General features: G+C 42.8%; 1 protein-coding gene across 2 annotated transcripts in view; it reads left to right on the top strand.

The window, feature by feature from the left end:
- The window catches only part of CDCA8 (cell division cycle associated 8), a 44,086-nt gene extending 21,192 nt beyond the window's left edge, over positions 1 to 22,894 (top strand). For both annotated transcript variants that reach the window (XM_069756912.1, XM_069756913.1), the window contains exons 6-11: positions 476 to 555; positions 1,796 to 1,869; positions 13,811 to 13,909; positions 21,702 to 21,828; positions 21,907 to 21,993; positions 22,674 to 22,894. In XM_069756912.1, coding sequence (XP_069613013.1) covers positions 476 to 555; positions 1,796 to 1,869; positions 13,811 to 13,909; positions 21,702 to 21,828; positions 21,907 to 21,993; positions 22,674 to 22,709 — 503 coding nt within the window. In that variant the 3' untranslated portion in view covers positions 22,710 to 22,894. The remainder of the gene's footprint in view (positions 1 to 475; positions 556 to 1,795; positions 1,870 to 13,810; positions 13,910 to 21,701; positions 21,829 to 21,906; positions 21,994 to 22,673) is intronic.
- The last annotated feature ends 768 nt before the right edge of the window (positions 22,895 to 23,662 follow it).

Raw genomic sequence — 23,662 nt, forward strand, 5'->3', positions numbered from 1 at the left:
ACAATATATACATATGGAAAAGGTTTGATAGGGCCGGTTTCACACTAGCGTTTGCGTACGCAACGTGGTGCTGCGGTCTTCTTACCTTCATATCCGCATCCATCCTGCGTACCTATCTTTAACATTGTGTACACAGGGACATGTGTTGTATGCGGCTGCGTCCCCGTGTGGCGTTTTGACGTGCCCGCTGAACGCACCATGTGAAATATACAACATATGAAGATAGTGACACTAGTTCAAAAGTACAGACAAATAATGCATGTCAGAAATCACATGGAATATGCCCACAATTATAGCAAATAGGTCCCATGTAATAAAGTGCATTACAGAATGTCGACAAAATATGATGATCACCTACGGTATAGACATGGTGAAGTATAAATTAACCGGAGAGACAAGTGGAGGGTGAGTAGTGCTGGATTTAAATTGTGCAGGTCTGCTAATAAGTTATCTCTTTTCTTATTGCTACATACAGCAAAGAAGGAAAAGGTCAAGTCTGTTGAAGAAATGGTGGAAAATATTCCTGTCTCTACTGTACTCAAACAAAGAACAAATGTGAGTTTTCAGGTCCTAATGCATCCTTTGCTCTTGTTTTGTCCTCAGAAAGCATGGGGTGCTCGTCTTTTGGGGGGAAAAGGCCAAAGTAAACCAGCAGGAAATGATTTTAGCAGCTAGTAAAGTGATAAATCTAATGTTTATTCTCTTGCTACATGTAATAGCTAAAACATACAAATGATTTTTCAGCATGTAATAACAATAGCATATAATTATCAGAACGACTTAACCATTCTTCCACATCAAAGTCATCACTCTGAGTCCTCATACTAACGTTCTCTTTGTACATGAGTCTGCTGGGTATGTACAGCGCTAATAGTTTTGTGACCTTTTCATAAACCCCTTTTACAAGCAGACATGTTTATCTTCTCAAATCCCCTGCTAATAGTCTGTGGTCTTTAAGTTGCCACTGGCCATCTTTCGTACCCCTAAAGGTACCTTCACACATAACGAGATCGTTAACGATATCGTTGCAACGTCACGCTTTTTGTGACGTAGCAACGATCCCGCTAACGATCTCGTTATGTGTGACAGCGACCAATGATCAGGCCCCTGCTGGGAGATCGTTGGTCGTTGGGGAATGATCAGGAACTTTTTTTTGGTCGCTGATCACCCGCTGTCATCGCTGGATCGGAGTGTGTGACGCCGATCCAGCGATGTGTTCACTTGTAACCAGGGTATATATCGGGTTACTAAGCGCAGGGCCGCGCTTAGTAACCCGATATTTACCCTGGTTACCATTGTAAAAGTAAAAAAAAAAAAAAATACAGTACATACTCACATTCCGATGTCTGTCACGTCTCCCGCCGTCAGCTTCCCTGCACTGACTGTCAGCGCCGGCTGTAAAGCAGAGCACAGCGGTGACGTCACCGCGTCACATACTGTATCTTCAGGAGCGCCACACTCCGCTCCCTGCTTCCCTGGGGAGACACTGCTTCCGATGATTAATAGTTTGGACCAGTGGGATTGTTGAGCCTCTGGCCTGAATTATGTGTGCTCCCTTGCTGCAAGCAGTGATGACATTGCCTCTGCCACATTGGAGGAGTGCAGGGGTTCCGAAGCTGGTCCTATACAGCAAGCTTCAGAGCATCACTTTTAAGTGCTGTGCTCCTTGCTTAGATTGGCCACATAAACCTAGGCAACGAGCTTTGAGAATGGTGCATAGTGTTTTTTTTATTTTTATTAAGATTTAATAATTAAAATGCAAGTTACTAATTCATTCTTTGCTGTATTTTATCAGACTAAAGCTTCCACTAAAAGACTTGGCACTGCGAGGAAAGCTAGAGTTTCTGCTGCAAGTACTAGCGCTACGAGGTGAGTATAGTCAAAAATATCTTGGTATGTATAATCCAAAAAGGGATAAAGCGGCATCAAATGGTCTGTGTAAACCAGAGTCCAGACCATTGTGGACTATAAAATACAAGGAATGCCGTTAAAAAATGTATCAATTCTATGGTAGTGTAGACATACATGGTGTATATGTAGTTATAATAAAAACAGTTTTTCACTTTTTGGAAATCAGAGTACTGCTCTTCTTTGCTGGGATGTATAATAGTTATACTAAAAGGGAGTCTCACCCCCAAAATTGTATGAGCCAAGGCCACCGGCATCAGGGGCTTATCTCCAGCATTCTGTAATGCTGTAGATAAGCCCCCGATGTATCCTGAAAGATGAGAAAAAGACGTTACATTATACTCAACAAGGGGCGGTCCGGTCCGATGGGCGTCGCGGTCCAGGCCCGGCGCCTCCCATCTTCATAGGATGATGTCCTCTTCTTCTCTTCTTGCCGCGGCTCCGGCGCAGGCGTACTTTGTCTGCCCTGTTAAGGGCAGAGCAAAGTACTGCAGTGCGCAGGCGCTGGGCCTCTCTGACCTTTCCCGGCGCCTGCGCACTGCAGTACTTTGCACTGCCCTCAACAGGGCAGACAAAGTACGCCTGCGCCGGAGCTGCGGGGTGAAGACAAGAAGAAGACTTCATCTGATGAAGATTGGAGGCCCTGGACCGCGACGCCCATCGGGCCGGACCAGCAGCGGGACTGCCCCTGGGTGAGTATAATATAACCTTTTTCTCATCTTTCTTTTTTCTTTTTTTTTGAAACATAAATTTTTATTTATTTACAAATTGTGTCGAGCATTACATCTTATTGACATTAAATTCTTAATAATTAACACAATGTTATGGGGATTAGGGAAGGGAAGAGGATAGGGGAAATGGTGACATTACAATAACTATCCAATCGCATTCTCTATATGCGAATCTGCAAAGTTATTTAAGAACGGTATTTTAACGGAAAGATAACCAATTGTTCCATTTTTTTTTAATGAAATTGAGCTATATTATTATTAGATGTAGCGATTATTTTTTCTGATAGGCAATTTTCGTTGATCAGTGATACGACCTCGGGCAGTGAGGGGCATTTGGAGTTTTTCCAGTAACTAGCAATTTTGATTCTTGTTGCTACAATATTATGTACAATCACTGTACGGAACTCATAGGGAAACGAGTCCAAATCAATAGCGAGTAACGCCTGCTGTGCATTAAGATTCACCGGTATACCACAAATCTGGAACATCAGATGATCTATGGCTTCCCACAGACGTCTAATTCTGTCACAACTCCACCATATATGTAACATGTCTGCACAGGGGTCTCCACACCTCCAGCACGTGTCTGGGGAACTGCGGAACATCCTAGACAATCTACTGGGAGTGAAATACCACCGATATAACAATTTCCTTGCATTTTCTATGTGGTTAGTACATTTAGATTGGCTTCCAATAATTAAGAAGGATGCCCTCCACTGATCCGGTGTGAATGTGCAGTTTAGGTCTTTTTCCCACTTTTGCAGGTATGTAGTTAGAGAGGGCAGGGTATTCTCCAACATACAGTCGTAGCTTGTGGACAGCGCCCTAATCTGTGATGTCGGGTTCATCAGCATAGAGTAAAGTTTAGATGTCGGTGCAGGCATCTGTTTTTTCCTTTCAGTTAGGAAATGCCGGATCTGCAAATATTTGTAAAAATCCCTTTGAGGAACATCGTATTTATCTCGCAATGATGTAAAAGTAATTAATTCCTCCCCCTCATACAAGTTCCCAATTGAGGTGGTTTTGGGTAAATTCCAATTTTTAAGTTTGAGGTCCGGGATACAATGCTCCAGTGTCTCTATAGGAGCTTTGAGGAATGCGGTTTGTATAAGGCCTAATTTATTAGTCAGCACTCTCCATAGCTCCAGAGCCGCGTCTATTGTTGGGGACATTTTTAGGTTTCTATTAGGGACTTTAGTTTGATGTGCATGGTAAAAAGCTGAGACATTGGAGGTTCTCATCAAATGTTTTTCAATTGCTATCCAGTGCCGATCATCATCATTATTCCACATGAATCGTAACTGTTCAAATAATGCGGCCCTGTAGTACCGGACCACTGAGGGGCACCCTAGGCCACCCTTACTCATAGGGATGTAAAGCGTGTCCGCTTGGACTCTGGGTTTTCTCTCTTGCCAAATGTATTTTAAAATCATTGCTTGAATCTTTTAATTTTTTCATTGGGAATATGATGGGGAGATTGGGGAACAAATACAGTATTTGTGGGAGAATGAACATTTTCACCGATGCAGTCCTGCCCAGCCGTGATAGTTCGTGTTTTTTCATGCGTAACATGTGAGTTTGGATTTTCTTCCTCAGACTCCTAATTCAATGATAGCATTTTATCTGCTGAGAGTGTCAGCCGAATACCTAAATACTCAATATGGTCATTTTCCCATTTAAGAAGAGAAGAGTTTAAAAGGGATAAGGGGCTAATGAGCGCTGGTATGGGCGTGGCATGACGTACGTCTCCACACTCCCACCCCACGTGACACTGCGATCGGATGACGTGAGGACACGCGGAATGCAGTGCAGGTGTGCGTTCCACCCAACCTGTGGTGATTGTGCAGGGTGATGTCATGAGTTGTGTGTGAGAAGGGAAGGTCCTGAAAAGTGAAAGTGGCAGGTGCTATCAGGAGGATCGCACTGCCTGCAGACTAACTGATAGGGAGACACTGGGATATCTACTATATAATTGTCTAAGGGTCACTTCCTTCTGTCTGTCACAGATTTTCATTGGTCGTGGCCTCTGTCAGTCATGGTAATCTAAGTCGCTGATTGATCGTAGCAAAACAGCTACAGCCAATCAGCGACGGGCACAGTCCGGAAGAAAATGGCCGCTCCTTCCTTCCCGCAGTCAGCGGCCACTCCTTCTTCCCCTCCGGTCACAGCGCCCGCTCCGTACTCCCCTCCGGTCACAGCGCCCGCACCGTACTCCCCTCCGGTCACAGCACCCGCTCTGTACTCCCGCGCTCACACAGGCTTAATGGCAGCATTGACCGTGGTGTAACGCACTCGGTTAACGCTGCTATTAACCCTATGTGACCAACTTTTTTACTATTCACGTTGCCTAAGCAGCATGAATAGTAAAAATATCTAATGTGAAAAATAATAAAAAATAGTTACATACTCCCCTTCTGGAGCCTCCGGATCGAAGCGGCCGGTTACCGATGCTCCTCGCGACGCCCCGGTGACTGCTGCATGCAGTGCGGTCTCGCGAGATGATGACGTGCGGTCTAGCTAGACAGCTACGTCATCATCTCGCGAGACCGCAATTCAATCTTCAGACCGGAGCACACGAGGAGCATCGGTAACCGGACGCTTCGATCCAGAGGCTCCAGAAGGGGAGTATGTAACTATTTTTTATTTTAATTTTTTTTTTTTTTTAACATGGATATGGTGCATACTACGTCACTGGCCAATATACTATGTGACTGGCCAATATACTACGTGGCTCTGTGCTGTATACTACATGGCTCTGTGCTGTATACTACGTGGCTGTGTGCTGTATACTACGTGAGCTGCGCAATGTACAACGTGGGCTGCGCAATGTACAACGTGGGCTGCGCTATACACTACGCATACATATTCTAGAATACCCGATGAGTTAGAATCGGGCCACCATCTAGTAAGAGTATAAAAGTCCATGGGATAAGAATGTGATTGCACATGTACAAATATCTATGTAGAGGAGGAGACCATATACTATTGCATCTGAATGGGAGATGTTACTGGATACATCTATCTAATTGTCTAAGAGGTACTTCCGCTTGTCTGTAACGGATATCCCGTGTCGCTGATTGGCGGCTGCGACCAATCAGCGACAGGCACAGTCTGGCTGAGAATTAGTACCTCCCTACTTCCGTCCAGTCAGTGCCCGGCACCCGCTCCATACTCCCCTCCAGTCAGCGCGGACACAGGGTTAATGGCAGCTTTAACGGACCGCGTTATGCCGCGGGTAACTCACTCCGTTAACGCTGCTATTAACCCTGTGTGACCAACTTCTTACTATGCAGCATCAATAGTAAAAGATCTAATGTTAAAAATAATAAAAACAAAAAACCTGCTAATCTTCCGTCGTCCGCCGATGCTTGCGCATTTTCCGCCAGCTTCCGTTCTCAGAGATGCACTGCGAAATTACCCAGAAGACCTAGCGATCTCGCGAGACCTCTAAGTCATCTGGGTAATTTCGCAATGCATCGCTGGGAATGGAAGCTGGCGGCAGCAGCGCGTGTATCGGGACAGCTTCGCTGGACGCCGGCGGGTGAGTTTAACTATTTTTATTTTTTCTTTTTTTTAACCCTTTTCTGACCTCGGATGGGATAGTACGTCCGAGGTCAGATCCCCTGCTTTGATGCAGGGCTCCGCGGTGAGCCCATATCAAAGCCGGGACATGTCAGCTATTTTGAACAGCTGACATGTGCCCGTAATAGGCGCGGGCAGAATAGCGATCTGCCCGCACCTATTAACTAGTTAAATGCCGCTGTCAAACGCAGACAGCGGCATTTAACTACCGCTTCCGGCCGGGCGGCCGGAAATGACGTCATCGCCGACCCCCGTCACATGATCGGGGGTCGGCGATGCGTCAGGATGGTAACCATAGAGGTCCTAGAGACCTCTATGGTTACTGATCACCGGTGGCTGTGAGCGCCACCCTGTGGTCGGCGCTCACAGCACACCTCCATTTCTGGATCGCCATGTAGCAGAGGTGATCGAGTTGTGCCTGCTTCTAGCCTCCCATGGAGGCTATTGAAGCATGGCAAAAGTTAAAAAAAAAAAAAGTTAAAAAAAATGTGAAAAAAATATAAAAGTTTAAATCACCCCCCTTTCGCCCCAATCAAAATAAATCAATAAAAAAAAAATCAAAAGCAAATCTACACATATTTGGTATCGCCGCGCTCAGAATCGCCCGATCTATCAATTAAAAAAAAGCAGTAACCTGATCGCTAAACGGCGTAGCGAGAAGAAAATTAGAAACGCCAGAATTACGTTTTTTAGGTTACCGCGACATTGCATTAAAATGCAATAACGGGCGATAAAAAGAACGTATCAGCATCAAAATGCTATCATTAAAAACGTCATCTCGGCACGCAAAAAATAAGCCCTCAACCGACCCCAGATCACGAAAAATGGAGACGCTACGAGTATCGGAAAATGGCGCAATTTTTTTTTTTTTTTAGCAAAGTTTGGAATTTTTTTCACCACTTAGATAAAAAATAACCTAGACATGTTAGGTGTCTATGAACTCGTACTGACCTGGAGAATCATAATGGCAGGTCAGTTTTAGCATTTAGTGAACGTAGCAAAAAAGCCAAACAAAAAACAAGTGTGGGATTGCACTTTTTTTGTAATTTCACCGCACTTGGAATTTTTTTCCTGTTTTCTAGTACACGACATGCTAAAACCAATGATGTCGTTCAAAAGTACAACTCGTCCTGCAAAAAATAAGCCCTCACATGGCCAAATTGACGGAAAAATAAAAAAGTTATGGCTCCGGGAAGGAGGGGAGTGAAAAAAGAACACGGAAAAACGAAAAATCCCAAGGTCATGAAGGGGTTAAACAGGGATATGGTGCCCACACTGCTATATACTACAAGGGCTGTTATATACTGCGTGGCTGCTATATACTACGTTGCCAGTGTTACATACTGCGTGGGCAGTGTTATATACTATGTGGCCGGTGTTATATATTGCGTGGCCAGTGTTATATATTGCGTGGCCTGTGTTATATATTGCGTGGCCTGTTATAGATTGCGTGGCCTGTGTTATATATTGTGTGGCCTGTGTTATATATTGTGTGGCCTGTGTTATATACTGCATGTCTGCTATATACTACATGGTTCCTATATACTACGTGGCCTGTGCTACATACTATGTTTCGGCTATATGCATACATACTGTACATATTCTTGAATTCCCGGTGCGTTAGAATCGGGCCACCATCTAGTGTATGTGTGTAATGTATGTATGTATGTATACATATATACATACATACATACATATATGCATGCATACATACATACCCGATTCTAACGCATCGGGTATTCTAGAATATGCATGTCCACGTAGTATACAGCACAGAGCCACGTAGTATACTGCCCAGCCACGTAGTATATTGCCCAGCTACGTAGTATACTGCCCAGCCACGTAGTATATTGCCCTGCCACATATGTCACAGGTTAAAAAATAAACATATACTCACCTTCCGAAGAAGCCCTTGTAGTCATGTCGCCTGTGTGCGGTACACTCGGCAGCTTCCGGTCCCAGGGTTGGTAGCGCAGGACCCGTGATGACGTCGCGGTCACATGACCGTGACGTCATGGCAGGTCCTTGTCGCATACCATCCTTGGCACCAGAGCTTGCACTTGCATGGAGCGGTTACCGGAGCGTGGCGAGGAGCTGGAAAGGCGGCGGAAGGTGACTATATAATGATTTTTTATTTGTAACATTAGATCCTTTTACTATTGACGCTGCATAGGCAGCATCAATAGTAAAAACTTGGTCACACAGGATTAATAGCGGTGGTAACGGAGTGCATTACCCGCAGCGTAACGCGGGCCGTTACCGCCGGCATTAACCCTGTGTGAGCGGTTACCGGAGTATGCCGGCGCTGACTGCGGGGAGTAAGGAGCGGCCATTTTCTTCCGGACTGTGCCCGTCGCTGATTGGTCGTGGCTGTTTTGCCGCGACCAATCAGCGGCTTGGATTTCCTTGACAGACGACCAATGAATATCCGTGACAGACAGGACAGACAGACGGAAGTGACCCTTAGACAATTGTGTGTGTGTGTATATGTATATGTGTATATTTTATGGGAAAATTCTAAAATTCTATTATATAGAAGGAATAAGTGACAATAATAAAGTATGATAAATGAGGTGGCTCAACTAAGGAACAAGAATATGTGAGGGGTTAGTGAGTAAAGAGTACCAATGAAAAAATATAATGATAAATAAAGAAATAGACAATTAAAGAAATCAAAAATAAAGAATATATGTTGTAATGAATGTGAATTAAATGTGATGGATGGCAAAATTAATGATGGGTACAGCAATGGAGAACTAAAATGTGTTGTGATGCAAAAAATAATGTAAAAAAAAAATACATTTATAGTTATACATATAAAAATCTGTATATATGAGGCATCGTGATCACTCGCTAATCCCGCCCCCTGCACAGTTCCTCTGCCCCCACCCCATTACCACACATAATCCCGCCCCTCACATTACTACACGAGGCTCCGTCCCCACACATTACCACACGAGGCTCCGTCCTCACACATTACCCCATGAGGCTCCGTCCCCACACATTACCACACGAGGCTCCGTCCCCACACAGTACCACTTCAGCCAAGATAAACGTACATTTAATTGCATAATCGCCACCAGCGTTAATTGGATAGCAATGAGCGTGCCGAGCGTTAGCTGGCTGGAAACGGCTAGTGTGTCTATCTATCTATATATATATATATATATATATATATATATATATATATATATATATATATATATATATATATATATATATATATATATATATATATATATATATATATATATATATATATATATATATATATACAGTGGGGCAAAAAAGTATTTAGTCAGTCAGCAATAGTGCAAGTTCCACCACTTAAAAAGATGAGAGGCGTCTGTAATTTACATCATAGGTAGACCTCAACTATGGGAGACAAACTGAGAAAAAAAAATCCAGAAAATCACATTGTCTGTTTTTTTAACAATTTATTTGTATATTATGGTGGAAAATAAGTATTTGGTCAGAAACAAAATTTCATCTCAATACTTTGTAATATATCCTTTGTTGGCAATGACAGAGGTCAAACGTTTTCTGTAAGTCTTCACAAGGTTGCCACACACTGTTGTTGGTATGTTGGCCCATTCCTCCATGCAGATCTCCTCTAGAGCAGTGATGTTTTTGGCTTTTCGCTTGGCAACACGGACTTTCAACTCCCTCCAAAGGTTTTCTATAGGGTTGAGATCTGGAGACTGGCTAGGCCACTCCAGGACCTTGAAATGCTTCTTACGAAGCCACTCCTTCGTTGCCCTGGCGGTGTGCTTTGGATCATTGTCATGTTGAAAGACCCAGCCACGTTTCATCTTCAATGCCCTTGCTGATGGAAGGAGGTTTGCACTCAAAATCTCACGATACATGGCCCCATTCATTCTTTCATGTACCCGGATCAGTCGTCCTGGCCCCTTTGCAGAGAAACAGCCCCAAAGCATGATGTTTCCACCACCATGCTTTACAGTAGGTATGGTGTTTGATGGATGCAACTCAGTATTCTTTTTCCTCCAAACACGACAAGTTGTGTTTCTACCAAACAGTTCCAGTTTGGTTTCATCAGACCATTGGACATTCTCCCAAAACTCCTCTGGATCATCCAAATGCTCTCTAGCAAACTTCAGACGGGCCCGGACATGTACTGGCTTAAGCAGTGGGACATGTCTGGCACTGCAGGATCTGAGTCCATGGTGGCGTAGTGTGTTACTTATGGTAGGCCTTGTTACATTGGTCCAAGCTCTCTGCAGTTCATTCACTAGGTCCCCCTGCGTGGTTCTGGGATTTTTGCTCACCGTTCTTGTGATCATTCTGACCCCACGGGGTGGGATTTTGCGTGGAGCCCCAGATCGAGGGAGATTATCAGTGGTCTTGTATGTCTTCCATTTTCTAATTATTGCTCCCACTGTTGATTTCTTCACTCCAAGCTGGTTGGCTATTGCAGATTCAGTCTTCCCAGCCTGGTGCAGGGCTACAATTTTGTTTCTGGTGTCCTTTGACAGCTCTTTGGTCTTCACCATAGTGGAGTTTGGAGTCAGACTGTTTGAGGGTGTGCACAGGTGTCTTTTTATACTGATAACAAGTTTAAACAGGTGCCATTACTACAGGTAATGAGTGGAGGAAAGAGGAGACTCTTAAAGAAGAAGTTACAGGTCTGTGAGAGCCAGAAATCTTGATTGTTTGTTTCTGACCAAATACTTATTTTCCACCATAATATGCAAATAAAATGATAAAAAAACAGACAATGTGATTTTCTGGATTTTTTTTTCTCAGTTTGTCTCCCATAGTTGAGGTCTACCTATGATGTAAATTACAGACGCCTCTCATCTTTTTAAGTGGTGGAACTTGCACTATTGCTGACTGACTAAATACTTTTTTGCCCCACTGTGTATATGTATATATATATATATATATATATATATATATATATATATATATATATATATATATATATATATATATATATATATATATATATATATATATATACTCGTGTAAACTCTAGTATAAGCTGAGATTTTCAGCCCAGTTTTTTTTTTTTTTAGGCTGAAAGTGCCCCTTTTAGCTTATACTCGAGTCATTGTCCCAGGGGGTCGGTGGGGGAGGGGGAGTGGCGGCTGTCACATCATACTCACCCCCTCCTGATGTGGTCTCTGCACGTCCCTGGTTCTCAGATGGTCCCTGGCGCATGCAGCTCTTCCTGTGTTCAGCGGTCATGTGGAACCGTTCATTAAAGTAATGAATATGGACGCGCCTCCACTCCCATAGGTGTGGAGCGCATATTCATTACTTTAATGAGCGGTATCACATGACCGCTGAACACAGGGACTTGCAGAGACCGCACCAGGAGGGGTTAGTATGACCCTCTGGCTGTGACGTTCAGGTCAGAGGGTGCAATGACGTGTTTAATGCGTGCCCTCTGCCTGAACAGTCACTGCAGAGACCCGGAAGACACAGCAGCGGGTGAACGGTGACAGGTGAATATCGCAAGTGCCGGGGGCCTGAGCCAGCGGCGACACCGGCACCCGGCCCCCATAGCGCGTCGTCGGTGTCCCTACCTGCTCAGGACACCGGTACCTGGCTCCCAGCAACGAGACGTGAGTTGTTTTTTTTATTTGTTTTTTTGTTTGTTTTTTTTAATCGCATCAGCATATGGAGCCTCTTATGGGGCCATCAACCTTTATAGAGCAGCATATGGGGCGTATTATTCTATGTAGCATCTTCATGGGGCCATCAATCTTTATGGAGCAGCATATGGGGCATATTATTCTATGGAGCATCTTATAGGGCCCATCATGAACTGTATGGATTATTATATGGGGCTCCTGATTCAATATGGATATTCAAAAACAATTAACCTACTGATGTCTCAATTATACTTTTATTAGTTTCTTTTTTTATTTTTGAAAATTACCAGTAGCTGCTGCATTTCCCACCCTAGGCTTATATCAGAGTTAATACGTTTTCCCAGTTTTTTTGTGGCAAAATTAGGGGTCTCCGCTTATAATTGGGTTGGTTTATTCTCTAGTATATACCGTTAATGTGTGTAACACATACCGCATAGAATGTAATGAGTGATGCATGAAAAATATGCAACTATGATACCAGGTGACGAAAAATGTGTAAAAATGATTGAATTGAATGAATTGTAATGTCTACTATATAAATATATATATATATATATATATATATATATATATATATATATACATAAGTATGAGTAAAATTAATTAGTGAATAATGCATATTAATAAATAGATTACAATTAATATTAGAGAATATGTAATAGTAATAAGGTTTTCAAAATTATTGGTTATATAATAAAATAATTACAAAATACTTAATAGAGCCATATTAGCGTCCATATAGTGAGGATCATCCAGTGACTGTAACGGGATACCTTGAATGGAAGATGTCTCAGGATGGAATGAGGGTAATAAAGACTAAACTGGTTCTGATAGTCACCACAGGGTACCTTACGGTAATAGATTAGTGACTAAAGAAAGAAATATGAAAATAAATTATATTAATGAATGTAATTGAATAGACTCCTAATAACGGATATTTAAACAATATGATCTAAAACACTCACAATAGATAAAATAGACAAAATTGTCAGTAAAAAAAAACAAAAACCCAGCTGGATGACTGGGTGGTCAGAGAAAGTGAATAAAAGCAGATGTTTTCATTTAAGCCTTGGGGATGGATAGAGTTCAAAGCCCATATCCACTTACGGTAGTTTCTTTTTGTGCTAGCTTCTGGCAATGCCCCCACACATAGAGGGGACAAGTCTGTCTTTGCCTCACCCTTAATGCTGAAGAGCACAGTTATGATATATTTCAAAATATTTGGGTATTGTTTTAAGCATGGAGATGTCCCCTTCATTCTGAGCAGCAGTTATTCCATTAACATTCTCCCGTATACTGACCTTGAGTTGACGGGTGGTCAGACCGACATATTTTGGGGGCAAGGGCATACTGTGTAATAGATCACTGCTTTAGAGCAGTTGATAAAATAGTTAATTTTGTATTTCACTGTGTTGCTTGCCCCAACACGTTCAATAATTCCATGTGATCAAAGGAATACAAAATTAACCATATCGTATGTATTGTGCCTTTTGATTTAAATTGTAATCCTATTCAGATGTGTATATGACTGTTCCTGGGATTTACATCTGCTTCTTATCTGGTTATTTTTCCCACCCCTATCCAAATTTTTATTGTTATGTAACCAATCAAGTGTAATGGCCAAATATAGTGTTCCTCATGTACATACCCCACTGCTTGTTCTGAAAAGTTACAGGTATATACGGTAAACGATGTAAAAAATTGTTGTTGATGGGAATTTTAAAAAAAAAAGTGTTAGGAAGATGTTACGTGCACATTTGGTAATAAACGTATTACTGCGACTTCATAAACATGAAGCAGAACATTGAACATCTAAAATTTTTCCGATGTCAGGCACATATCAGTAGATAACAAGGATGACCTCTAAATGGCAGCTTGTGTTTGTTTTGGGTTTTTTTGACCGCATTAAAATGTTTAATACTTTAATAATTTGGAATAGTATTTCTGAATTTTTTTAATTTTTTGCAGAACAAGTAAAAGAACCCGTGCAACACCTTCTAGCAGCAGACTGCAAGACTCTTCAGTGGTGGGATACACTCCAATGATCACACCTAAAATTGACACCAGGTAATTACAATTCTACCACTTTTTCCAGCTCATTAGCAACTTGCGTTCTCCTGTAATGTGGTGACGTTTCAACCCTTATTGTGGGCAGCTTTGTTCCCTCAAAGAGCACGGTTAGGTTATTGCTAAATAATAATTGTGGTCTCCCACCTGATCTTACATCAGGCATGGGGAAACTAGTAGCATGCTGGGCATAACAGCTTCCAAGAAAACCATATAGATTCCATAAGGCGTTGTGCATCTGTCCAATATTAACCACTTAACGACCAGAGGTATTTTTGGTTTAGCATTTTCATTTTTTTGCTCCCCTTCTTCCCAGAGCCATAACTTTTTTTTTTTTTTTAGTTTTTTTTGTGGGCCAGGTTGTACTTTTGAACTAAACCATTGGTTTTAACATATCGTGTACTGAAAAACAAGGAAAAAAATTTCAAGTGCGGTAAAATTGCAAAAAAAAGTGCAATCCTACGTTTTTGTTTTTTTTTTTTCCATGTTCAATAAATTCTAAAACTGACCTGCCGTTATGTTTCTCCAGGTCATTACTAGAAATGAGCGACTATGTTCGGCTCCCTTCCCTCTAATCAGGTTTCCGGCGCCGCAGCCACATGTTGCGGCAGTGTGACAGTCACAACACAGGCTCTCCATGCATGTATTGTGACTGTCACAGCCGAGACACATGCAGCTGCGTCGCCGGAAACCTGTTAATCGGAGCGCTCCGGGTATCCCGGTTTCCGCTGCAGCTTCTTCGCTAAGCGCTATAGCTTGCCGAATAAGGAGGGAGCCGAACATGTTCGCTCATAACTAGTCATTACGAGTTCATAGACACCAAACATGTCTAGATTCTTTTTTTTATTTAAGTGGTAAATTTTTTTTCCAAAGTTTTATTTATTTATTTTTTTTAAAGTTGCACCATTTTCCGAGACTGTAGCGTCTCCATTTTTCGTGATCTCAGGTTGGGTGAGGGCTTATTTTTTGCGTGCCGAGCTGTCGTCTTTAATGATACCATTTTTGTGCAGATACGATCTTTTGATCGCTCATTATTGCATTTTAATGCATTTTAATTCTTGTTATGCCGTTTAGCGATCAGGTTAACTATCTTTTTATATTGCTAGATCGGGCAATTCTTAAAGGGACACTGTCACCTGGATTTGGAGGGAACAATCTTCAGCCATGGAGGCGGGGTTTTGGGGTTTTTGATTCACCCTTTCCTTACCCGCTGGCTGCAATAATGGATTGAAGTTCATTCTCTGTCCTCCGTAGTACAGGTCCTTCTCAAAAAATTAGCATATAGTGTTAAATTTCATTATTTACCATAATGTAATGATTACAATTAAACTTTCATATATTATAGATTCATTATCCACCAACTGAAATTTGTCAGGTCTTTTATTGTTTTAATACTGATGATTTTGGCATACAACTCCTGATAACCCAAAAAACCTGTCTCAATAAATTAGCATATCAAGAAAAGGTTCTCTAAATGACCTATTACCCTAATCTTCTGAATCAACTAATTAACTCTAAACACATGCAAAAGATACCTGAGGCTTTTATAAACTCCCTGCCTGGTTCATTACTCAAAACCCCCATCATGGGTAAGACTAGCGACCTGACAGATGTCAAGAAGGCCATAATTGACACCCTCAAGCAAGAGGGTAAGACCCAGAAAGAAATTTCTCAACAAATAGGCTGTTCCCAGAGTGCTGTATCAAGGCACCTCAATGGTAAGTCTGTTGGAAGGAAACAATGTGGCAGAAAACGCTGTACAACGAGAAGAGGAGACCTGACCCTGAGGAAGATTGTGGAGAAGGACCGATTCCAGACCTTGGGGAACCTGAGGAAGCAGTGGACTGAGTCTGGTGTGGAAACATCCAGAGCCACCGTGCACAGGCGTGTGCAGGAAATGGGCTACAGGTGCCGCATTCCCCAGGTAAAGCCACTTTTGAACCATAAACAGCGGCAGAGGCGCCTGACCTGGGCTACAGAGAAGCAGCACTGGACTGTTGCTAAGTGGTCCCAAGTACTTTTTTCTGATGAAAGCAAATTTTGCATGTCATTCGGAAATCAAGGTGCCAGAGTCTGGAGGAAGACTGGGGAGAAGGAAATGCCAAAATGCCTGAAGTCCAGTGTCAAGTACCCACAGTCAGTGATGGTGTGGGGTGCCATGTCAGCTGCTGGTGTTGGTCCACTGTGTTTCATCAAGGGCAGGGTCAATGCAGCTAGCTATCAGGAGATTTTGGAGCACTTCATGCTTCCATCGGCTGAAATGCTTTATGGAGACTAAGATTTCATTTTTCAGCACGACCTGGCACCTGCTCACAGTGCCAAAACCACTGGTAAATGGTTTACTGACCATGGTATTACTGTGCTCAATTGGCCTGCCAACTCTCCTGACCTGAACCCCATAGAGAATCTGTGGGATATTGTGAAGAGAAAGTTGAGAGACGCAAGACCCAACACTCTGGATGAGCTTAAGGCCGCTATTGAAGCATCCTGGGCCTCCATAACATCTCAGCAGTGTCACAGGCTGATTGCCTCCATGCCACGCCGCATTGAAGCAGTCATTTCTGCCAAAGGATTCCCGACCAAGTATTGAGTGCATAACTGAACATTATTATTTGTTGGTTTTTTTGTTTGTTATTAAAAAACACTTTTATTTGATTGGATGGGTGAAATATGCTAATTTATTGAGACAGGTTTTTTGGGTTATCAGGAGTTGTATGCCAAAATCATCAGTATTAAAACAATAAAAGACCTGACAAATTTCAGTTGGTGGATAATGAATCTATAATATATGAAAGTTTAATTGTAATCATTACATTATGGTAAATAATGAAATTTAACACTATATGCTAATTTTTTGAGAAGGACCTGTACATGCCTGCACAAGGTGCAATCTTGCCTTGCGCAGGCGTGTACTATGGAGGACAGAGAATGAACTTCAATCCAATATTGCAGCCAGCATGCAGCCAGCGGGTAAGGAAAGGGTGAATCAAAAACCCCAAAACCCCGCCTCCATGGCTGAAGATTGTTCCCTCCAAATCCAGGTGACAGTGTCCCTTTAATGCGACGATACCAAATATGTTTTGTTTGTTTTTTGTTTTTTCATTTTGAATGGGGCGAAAAGGAGGTGATTGAACTTTTTATATTTTAAAAAAAAAATGTAAATATTTTTACAACCTTTTTTTTTACTTTTGGCATGCTTCAATAGTCTCCATAGGAGGCTTAGAAGCTGCCATAATCCGATCGGCTCCTGCTATATACAAGTAATCTGATCATTGCCTGTATGTAGCAAATTGTTCACTTGCTTTGAGCGCCGACCACCGGGCAGCTCTCATAGCAATCTGGCAATGACAACCATAGAGGTCTGCTGGAGATCTTTGGTTGTCATGCTGACTCATCGGTGGCCCGCGATCATGTGATGGTGTCATCGATGGGTGGGATTTCCGTCATGCTTGCCTGAAGCGTGCGTTAAATGCTGTCACAGATTGACTGTGGCATTTAAATAGTTAACTGCCGCTGGTGGATCGCGACTCCACCTGCAGATGTTAGAGGCACATATCAGCTGCTCAAAACAGCTGACGTGCTGGAAAAGATGTGGGCTCAGCGCCGGAGCCTACATCAAAGGGAGGGAGTCCTACATTGGCGTACTATTATGCCCGATGTCAGAAAGGGGTTAAAAGGATTCTGTAACCAGGTTTTTGCTACCACATCTGAGGGCATCATGATGTTGGTGAGAGACCACGATTTCAGCACTGTCACTTACTGTACTGTTTGCTACAGCTTTGATAAAATCACAGCATTATCTGCTGCAAATCTGAGTTCTCTGAATGCTGAGTTCTGTATAACCCCATCCACAACACTGACTTGCAGCTTTCTGTGTTCACTGTACATAATCACTGGTGGGGGTGCATAGTCAAACTACCTCGCATCAGGTCAAATAGTCCTCTTGTTATAATCTGCAGATAAAACAGTGATTTTATAAAAATTACACTAAGCATCCTAATAAGTAATACATCACTTGCTTCAGGGTCTTTGTCCATGATGCTCTCAGATTAAGTGGCAAAAACCTGCTGACAGTTTTTTTTTTTTTAATAGAGCAAGATATGCATAGAGTTAGTTTTTGGGTGTGCATTTACAGATGTAGAGAAGCTAATGAACCATGAAGACTTGAAGCCTGATCTATCAGTTGATTTTTTTTTTTTTTTCCACTTTGTTGTTTTGTGGTGTTTGTCAACCTTTTTTGATGCTAAATTCTTGAAAATGCCACTCGTTATTCATGAATTTTGTGTAGAATATATATATTTTTTTCTTTACCTGGCTTACATTTTAATCTATTGTTTTTACATAGCAAAAATCTGGTGATAAATTCCCTTTGAAAAGGACCCCTGACCAGTTTAAGCACGGCAGAATGTAGTTTGAAGTAGAGATATTAGATTATCAAGTTTAGGTTTTAAATTGTTATAGTTCAGAAGGGTGTTACCACTGAATTGTTTTTGGGGCTTCATCCCCCTGCATGAGGGTGACCAATCGGAAACAGGTGGTGTCATACAGGGGAGAAAATAACACGCCCACTTCTCCTCACTAATTACTACTGTGCAGAGTTGAGTTGTCATTACCAACCCTGTCAGATCTCATTTTACAGCAATCTGTGCTGGTGGAGAGGTCAAAGCTGACACAACTGTGAGATGAAGTCTGGGAAGTGTTGGTAATGATACATAGAAATGGGAAAAAAAGCTGCCCCGCACCTCCAAACGGAATAAGGCAAGTTTGAATGGGTGATAGCCGTCACATCTATTCAATATAACCAAGAAAATACAGCTGGAGTCTGCACAGCTGATGCATAACTCAGCTCTTCTGTACCTCTACACAGTAGCTGCAGAGATCAGTGAAGAGTAAGGCCTCTTTCACACTTCAGTCTTTCAGCTCCCGTCACAATCCGTCGATTTTTTGAGAATGCAGGATCCTGCAAAAATAATGTGCAGGATCCTGCATTTTCCCATAAACTTGTATTAGCGACGGATTGTGACGGATGGCCATCCGTTTCATCCGTCTTTCACTGGAGCCTGCATGAAAAAAACTGTCCGTCGGGCAGAGAAAACGTTCAGAGGAACGTTTTTTCTGCACGTCGGAAAATCGGTCAGCGACGCATCCTGTGCTGCCCGTCACTGGCTACAATGGAAGCCTATGGGCGCAGGATGCGTCGCTGCCTGTGAAAAGCAGGAATCCAGCGACTGGTCCCGCCTTTTCAAAGAGCATGCGTGGAAGAATTTCCCGTCAGTGAAATTCTCTCTCGCTCGCTGTTTCTCTTTTTACCATTGATGCTGCCTATGCAGCATCAATAGTAACAAGATAGAATGTGAAAAATAATAAAAAATCGCACTAACCCCACCTACCGGCGTTCCCGCGCAGCGATGCTCCCGGCAGCTAGCATTCCTAGTACATTACGAAATCTCGCGGTCTCGGGAGATTTCGCATTGTAGTACTAGGAACGCTAGCTGCCGGGAGCATCGCTGCGCGGGAACGCCGGTAGGTGAGAATATGCAGCACCCCAGAGATCTGGTCGTTGCAGTATGACACTCTGCCACTAAGGGGAGTGATGGTACGTCTGATGGCACTGAAGGAATTCTGCCGACCAGGTATCACCAGCACACATTACACTTCACACTCCGGCCACTAGGGGGAGAAAAGGGCTTTATTTATTGGGCCCCTCCTCACACTGGTAAAACTAGGGGTTGAATAGGAAGTTAGTCAGAAGCTGACTGGGTTGGATTCAGGCAACATCCCGTGGCAGGGGGTGTTGCAGGGAGAAGACACAGGGGGGGGTCCCTGTCAGGCGTGGGAACCTGGCAGGTGCCTAGCGAACAGAGCAGAATGTAACGGAACCGCGCCTGCACACCCCGCGGTGGTATCCTAAGAAAGAGACACGAAACGAAGGGTATTGTGGAACAGTGAGAAACGAGATCAAGCACAAAGGAGAACCAGTAGGAGTCGTGCCGTTAGACCGAGGCAACATCCTACTGAGGCGCGTGGCCGGAACACCGCGGGAGTAACTGACTCTAGGCCTTACTTCGAACTCCGCAGGACAGTTAATAATAGGTTGGCTGTCTACCTTAAATTTCCTACGAAGACATAGGGGGCAACGCGTGGAGAGGGGCGTCTCTAGGGTCCCGGAAGAGCTCAGAGTCTACCCGTCATACGGGTGCGTCCTAGCCATAACATACCTGGGGGACGAGAAACTAGTAACATCTGGAACAAGCGAGAGAGAATTAGAACGAACGAGAACAGCAGTTGTGAGGGCTATTCCGAATGCTCAGCAGGGTAGCACTACAACACACAGGCGCTAGTGGTAGGCACTGATTTCCACCTGCAAAGGGAACTCTGGATGTGCCCATCGGACCGGCCGGTCTCAGATAGCCCTGTTAATCGTGCTCTGGATTGAGGATCCTGAAGTCTTCGGTAAAGAGACTGCAACCTTGTGTCCTCATTATTGACTGAACCTCACACCATCACCATCTACCTTACTGGGAAGCCCTGAGGATATACTTCACCTGTGGGAAGGTATACCATCCAGCTGCCATTCCATCGCCCCAGCAGACCCCACAGCAGCGTCGGTCACCCTGACCAAACACCACAGGTGGCGTCACAAAACCTTGACAGACTCCTATCACCCTTTTATTGGACGCCCCTTAGCAGGGTCACGGACCGGGTCTAGCCACCGTGACAGCCTCAGAACTGAACCAGAGAGGCCCGGTACCGAAAACTCGTGGCCCTGTGTCTGGAGGCGCTCCAACTACTGCGATATTTTTTTTTTTTTTTTTCTCACAAACCCCCCCCCCCCCCCCCCCCCCCCCCCGGTTTGTGTTGTGTATGCATTTACGCAGCGGAAAAACGTTTTCCACAATCTGCACAGCATCCGTCATTTCAACGTCTTGACGGATCCTGTGCAGATTTGGAAGACGGAAGTGTGAAAGTAGCTGCTTTTTCTTGCTTTGCATGAATCCTGCTTATGATTGGTGAACCAGATTCAGGGAAAGGAGTAAATGCTCCCGGAGACAAATCTCTGGTAACGCCCATTCCAACTATTAACATCATAATCTCAACTTTACACGCTAATATCTCTGCAACAGAGAGGAAAAAATTAAAAATCTGTTTTACTCAGCTCTTCAGCCACTATTTTATGATGTGACCATGCTGAAACTGGTGAAAGGTCCTCTTCAAGTCACACACTTTAGGGGAACTAAATGTAATTCACATTGTTAGTGTTTAAATTCTACCTTTTTGGTTTGGACCAATAAACTCATGAATTACATAAAATAACTTTTTTTTTTCTCTTCTGTTCATAATAACTTATGGAAGCACTCATCCCATAAAAGCTTTATTTTTTTAGTATTGCAATAATGTTTATAACACTGTGTGCGTACACTTGCTAATTTTGCCTTTCTACCCAGATAATTATACTTCTCCATTTGGTCTATGACATTATGAGATTAAAAAACTATGTAGAAACAGGAGGTCGTTTTTTGTTTTTTTTCTTCTGTATGGCTCATAAGTCACTGCAAACGTCCCTGCCAAAGAGGAGAAGTAGAGCAACTGGGTCAGGGGATGATTTCGGCAGGGGCAAGATATTTCCTGTTTCTACATAGAGCAGAGAAAGGAGAAGAATTAACTGGGTAGAAAGGTAAAATGAGCAATTGTAAGTACACAGTGCTATATAATGTGATGACGGCAAGATGTTAAGAGAATAAAATCTCATGGGAGGGAGGGCTTATTTAATAACACGATTTTTGTTTTTAAGGGTGTTTAAGACTCCCGCACTTCGAACACCTGCAATGCAAGAACCGGTCTATACCTTCTCAGCCAATGGCAGTCCATTAGCAGGAATGAGTGACTTGTTCATCAATTTGCCTACAGAAAATGGAACGGTAAACTTAAGCTGTGTATGCATCTCTAGCTGTGTCACCAATAGACTTGGACTTGAAACATGATTTCTTTGCTCACAGAATATTCGTCTGACTGCTGATGACATGGATGGTATAAACCTGCGCAACCTAGACCGGAAAGCGTTTGAAAATATTAAACTTTTATCAGTAAGTATGCATTTTTTTTTTCTTTCTAAGGCTACGTTCACATTTGCGGCTTTGGACGCAGCGTCGTGGACGCAACGCACGACACACAAGACGCAAGTAGAACGCATGCATTTTTGACGCATGCGTTCAACCCTTTTTTAATATATAGGGTCTTTTCAGTTTCTCTATTTTTAAAGTACAGAACGCATGCGTCCTACAACGCACAACAACGCAAGTACTTGCGTCTTCTGCGTTGCCAATACACTTCAATGGAGGATTTGAAGTTTCGACGACGCAAATACAAAGCAAGTGCGACTCAAGCGTTTTTTTAAAAATTTTGGACGCAGAAAAAATGCAACATGTTGCGTTTGCAACGCACTGCCAGGTGCGTCGAAAGGACGCATGTGTCGCAAAACGCATGAAAACGAACGCACATGCGTCCCCAATGTTAAAGATAGGGAAGCATGACGCGTGCGTTGTTTTGCGGCGACGCCGCTGCGTCCAAAGCCGCAAATGTGAACGTAGCCCTAAAGGGCTATTCACATGTTTGAACGTCGCCTCCCCCCCCCCTATCTTATGACTCCCCACTAAGGAACTATTATGGGAATAACATTTTAAGTTGTTGTTTTTTTTAAATTGTTTATTAAAGGGATATAGTACAATAAAATTTAATGTTTTTTTTTTTTTTTTCTTTCTTTCAGAGTCATCTGGAAAAATTCTGTAAAAGACTAAATTAGCATACCACCTTATTTATTTTTTGTTTTTTGGACTGTTTTATGAGTACTGCTGTAAATACCTTTTATTCCCTGTATTTTATTACTATGTAGCTATTGCTTTAAGCTACTATTTGTTGGAATGTAACTGCTTTGCTTTATAACTCTTGTAGACTAATAAAGGCCCACATATCAACTGGGCAAATGATTGACAGTAATTCACTGGATAATTCCCTCGGTGAGGACTATAAAGCTTCCTTTTGAAAGAAATTGTTTTATTCAGTTTTATTTTTTACTAGCTGAAGAGCCCAGCGTTGCCTGGGCATAGTAAACATCTGTGGTTAGTTATAGCACCTTACTTCTCTTATTTTCCCATCACGCCTCTCATTCCCCCCTAACACTTGTCATTTCGACCTCACATCTGTCATTTTCCGATCACTCCACTATTTTCCCTCACTCCTCTCATTTTGCACTCACACACCTCATTTTCACCTCACACCTCTTTTTCCCCTCAGTATATACATGTTTGTCATCTCCCTTATATATAGTATACACGTGTCATCTCCTGTATATAGTATATACCTGTATGTCATCTCCCCTGTAAATAGTATATACTTTCTGTATGTCATCTCCTCTATATACCTATGTGTCATCTCCTCCTGTATATAGTATATACCGGTCATCTGCTCCTGTATATAGTATATACCTGTCATCTCCTCCTGTATATAGTATATACCGGTCATCTGCTCCTGTATATAGTATATACCGGTCATCTCCTCCTGTATATAGTATGTACGTGTGTCATCTCCCCTGTATATAGTATATACGTGTGTCATCTCCCCTGTATATATTAGCTCACACATACACATAATAGACAGGTCATGTGACTGACAGCTGCCGTATTTCCTACATGGTACATTTGTTGCTCTTGTAGTTTGTCTGCTTATTAATCAGATTTTTATTTTTGAAGGATAATA

The sequence above is a fragment of the Ranitomeya imitator genome, chromosome 3 (assembly GCF_032444005.1).
Source record: "Ranitomeya imitator isolate aRanImi1 chromosome 3, aRanImi1.pri, whole genome shotgun sequence".
Classification (NCBI taxonomy): Eukaryota; Metazoa; Chordata; class Amphibia; order Anura; family Dendrobatidae; genus Ranitomeya; species Ranitomeya imitator.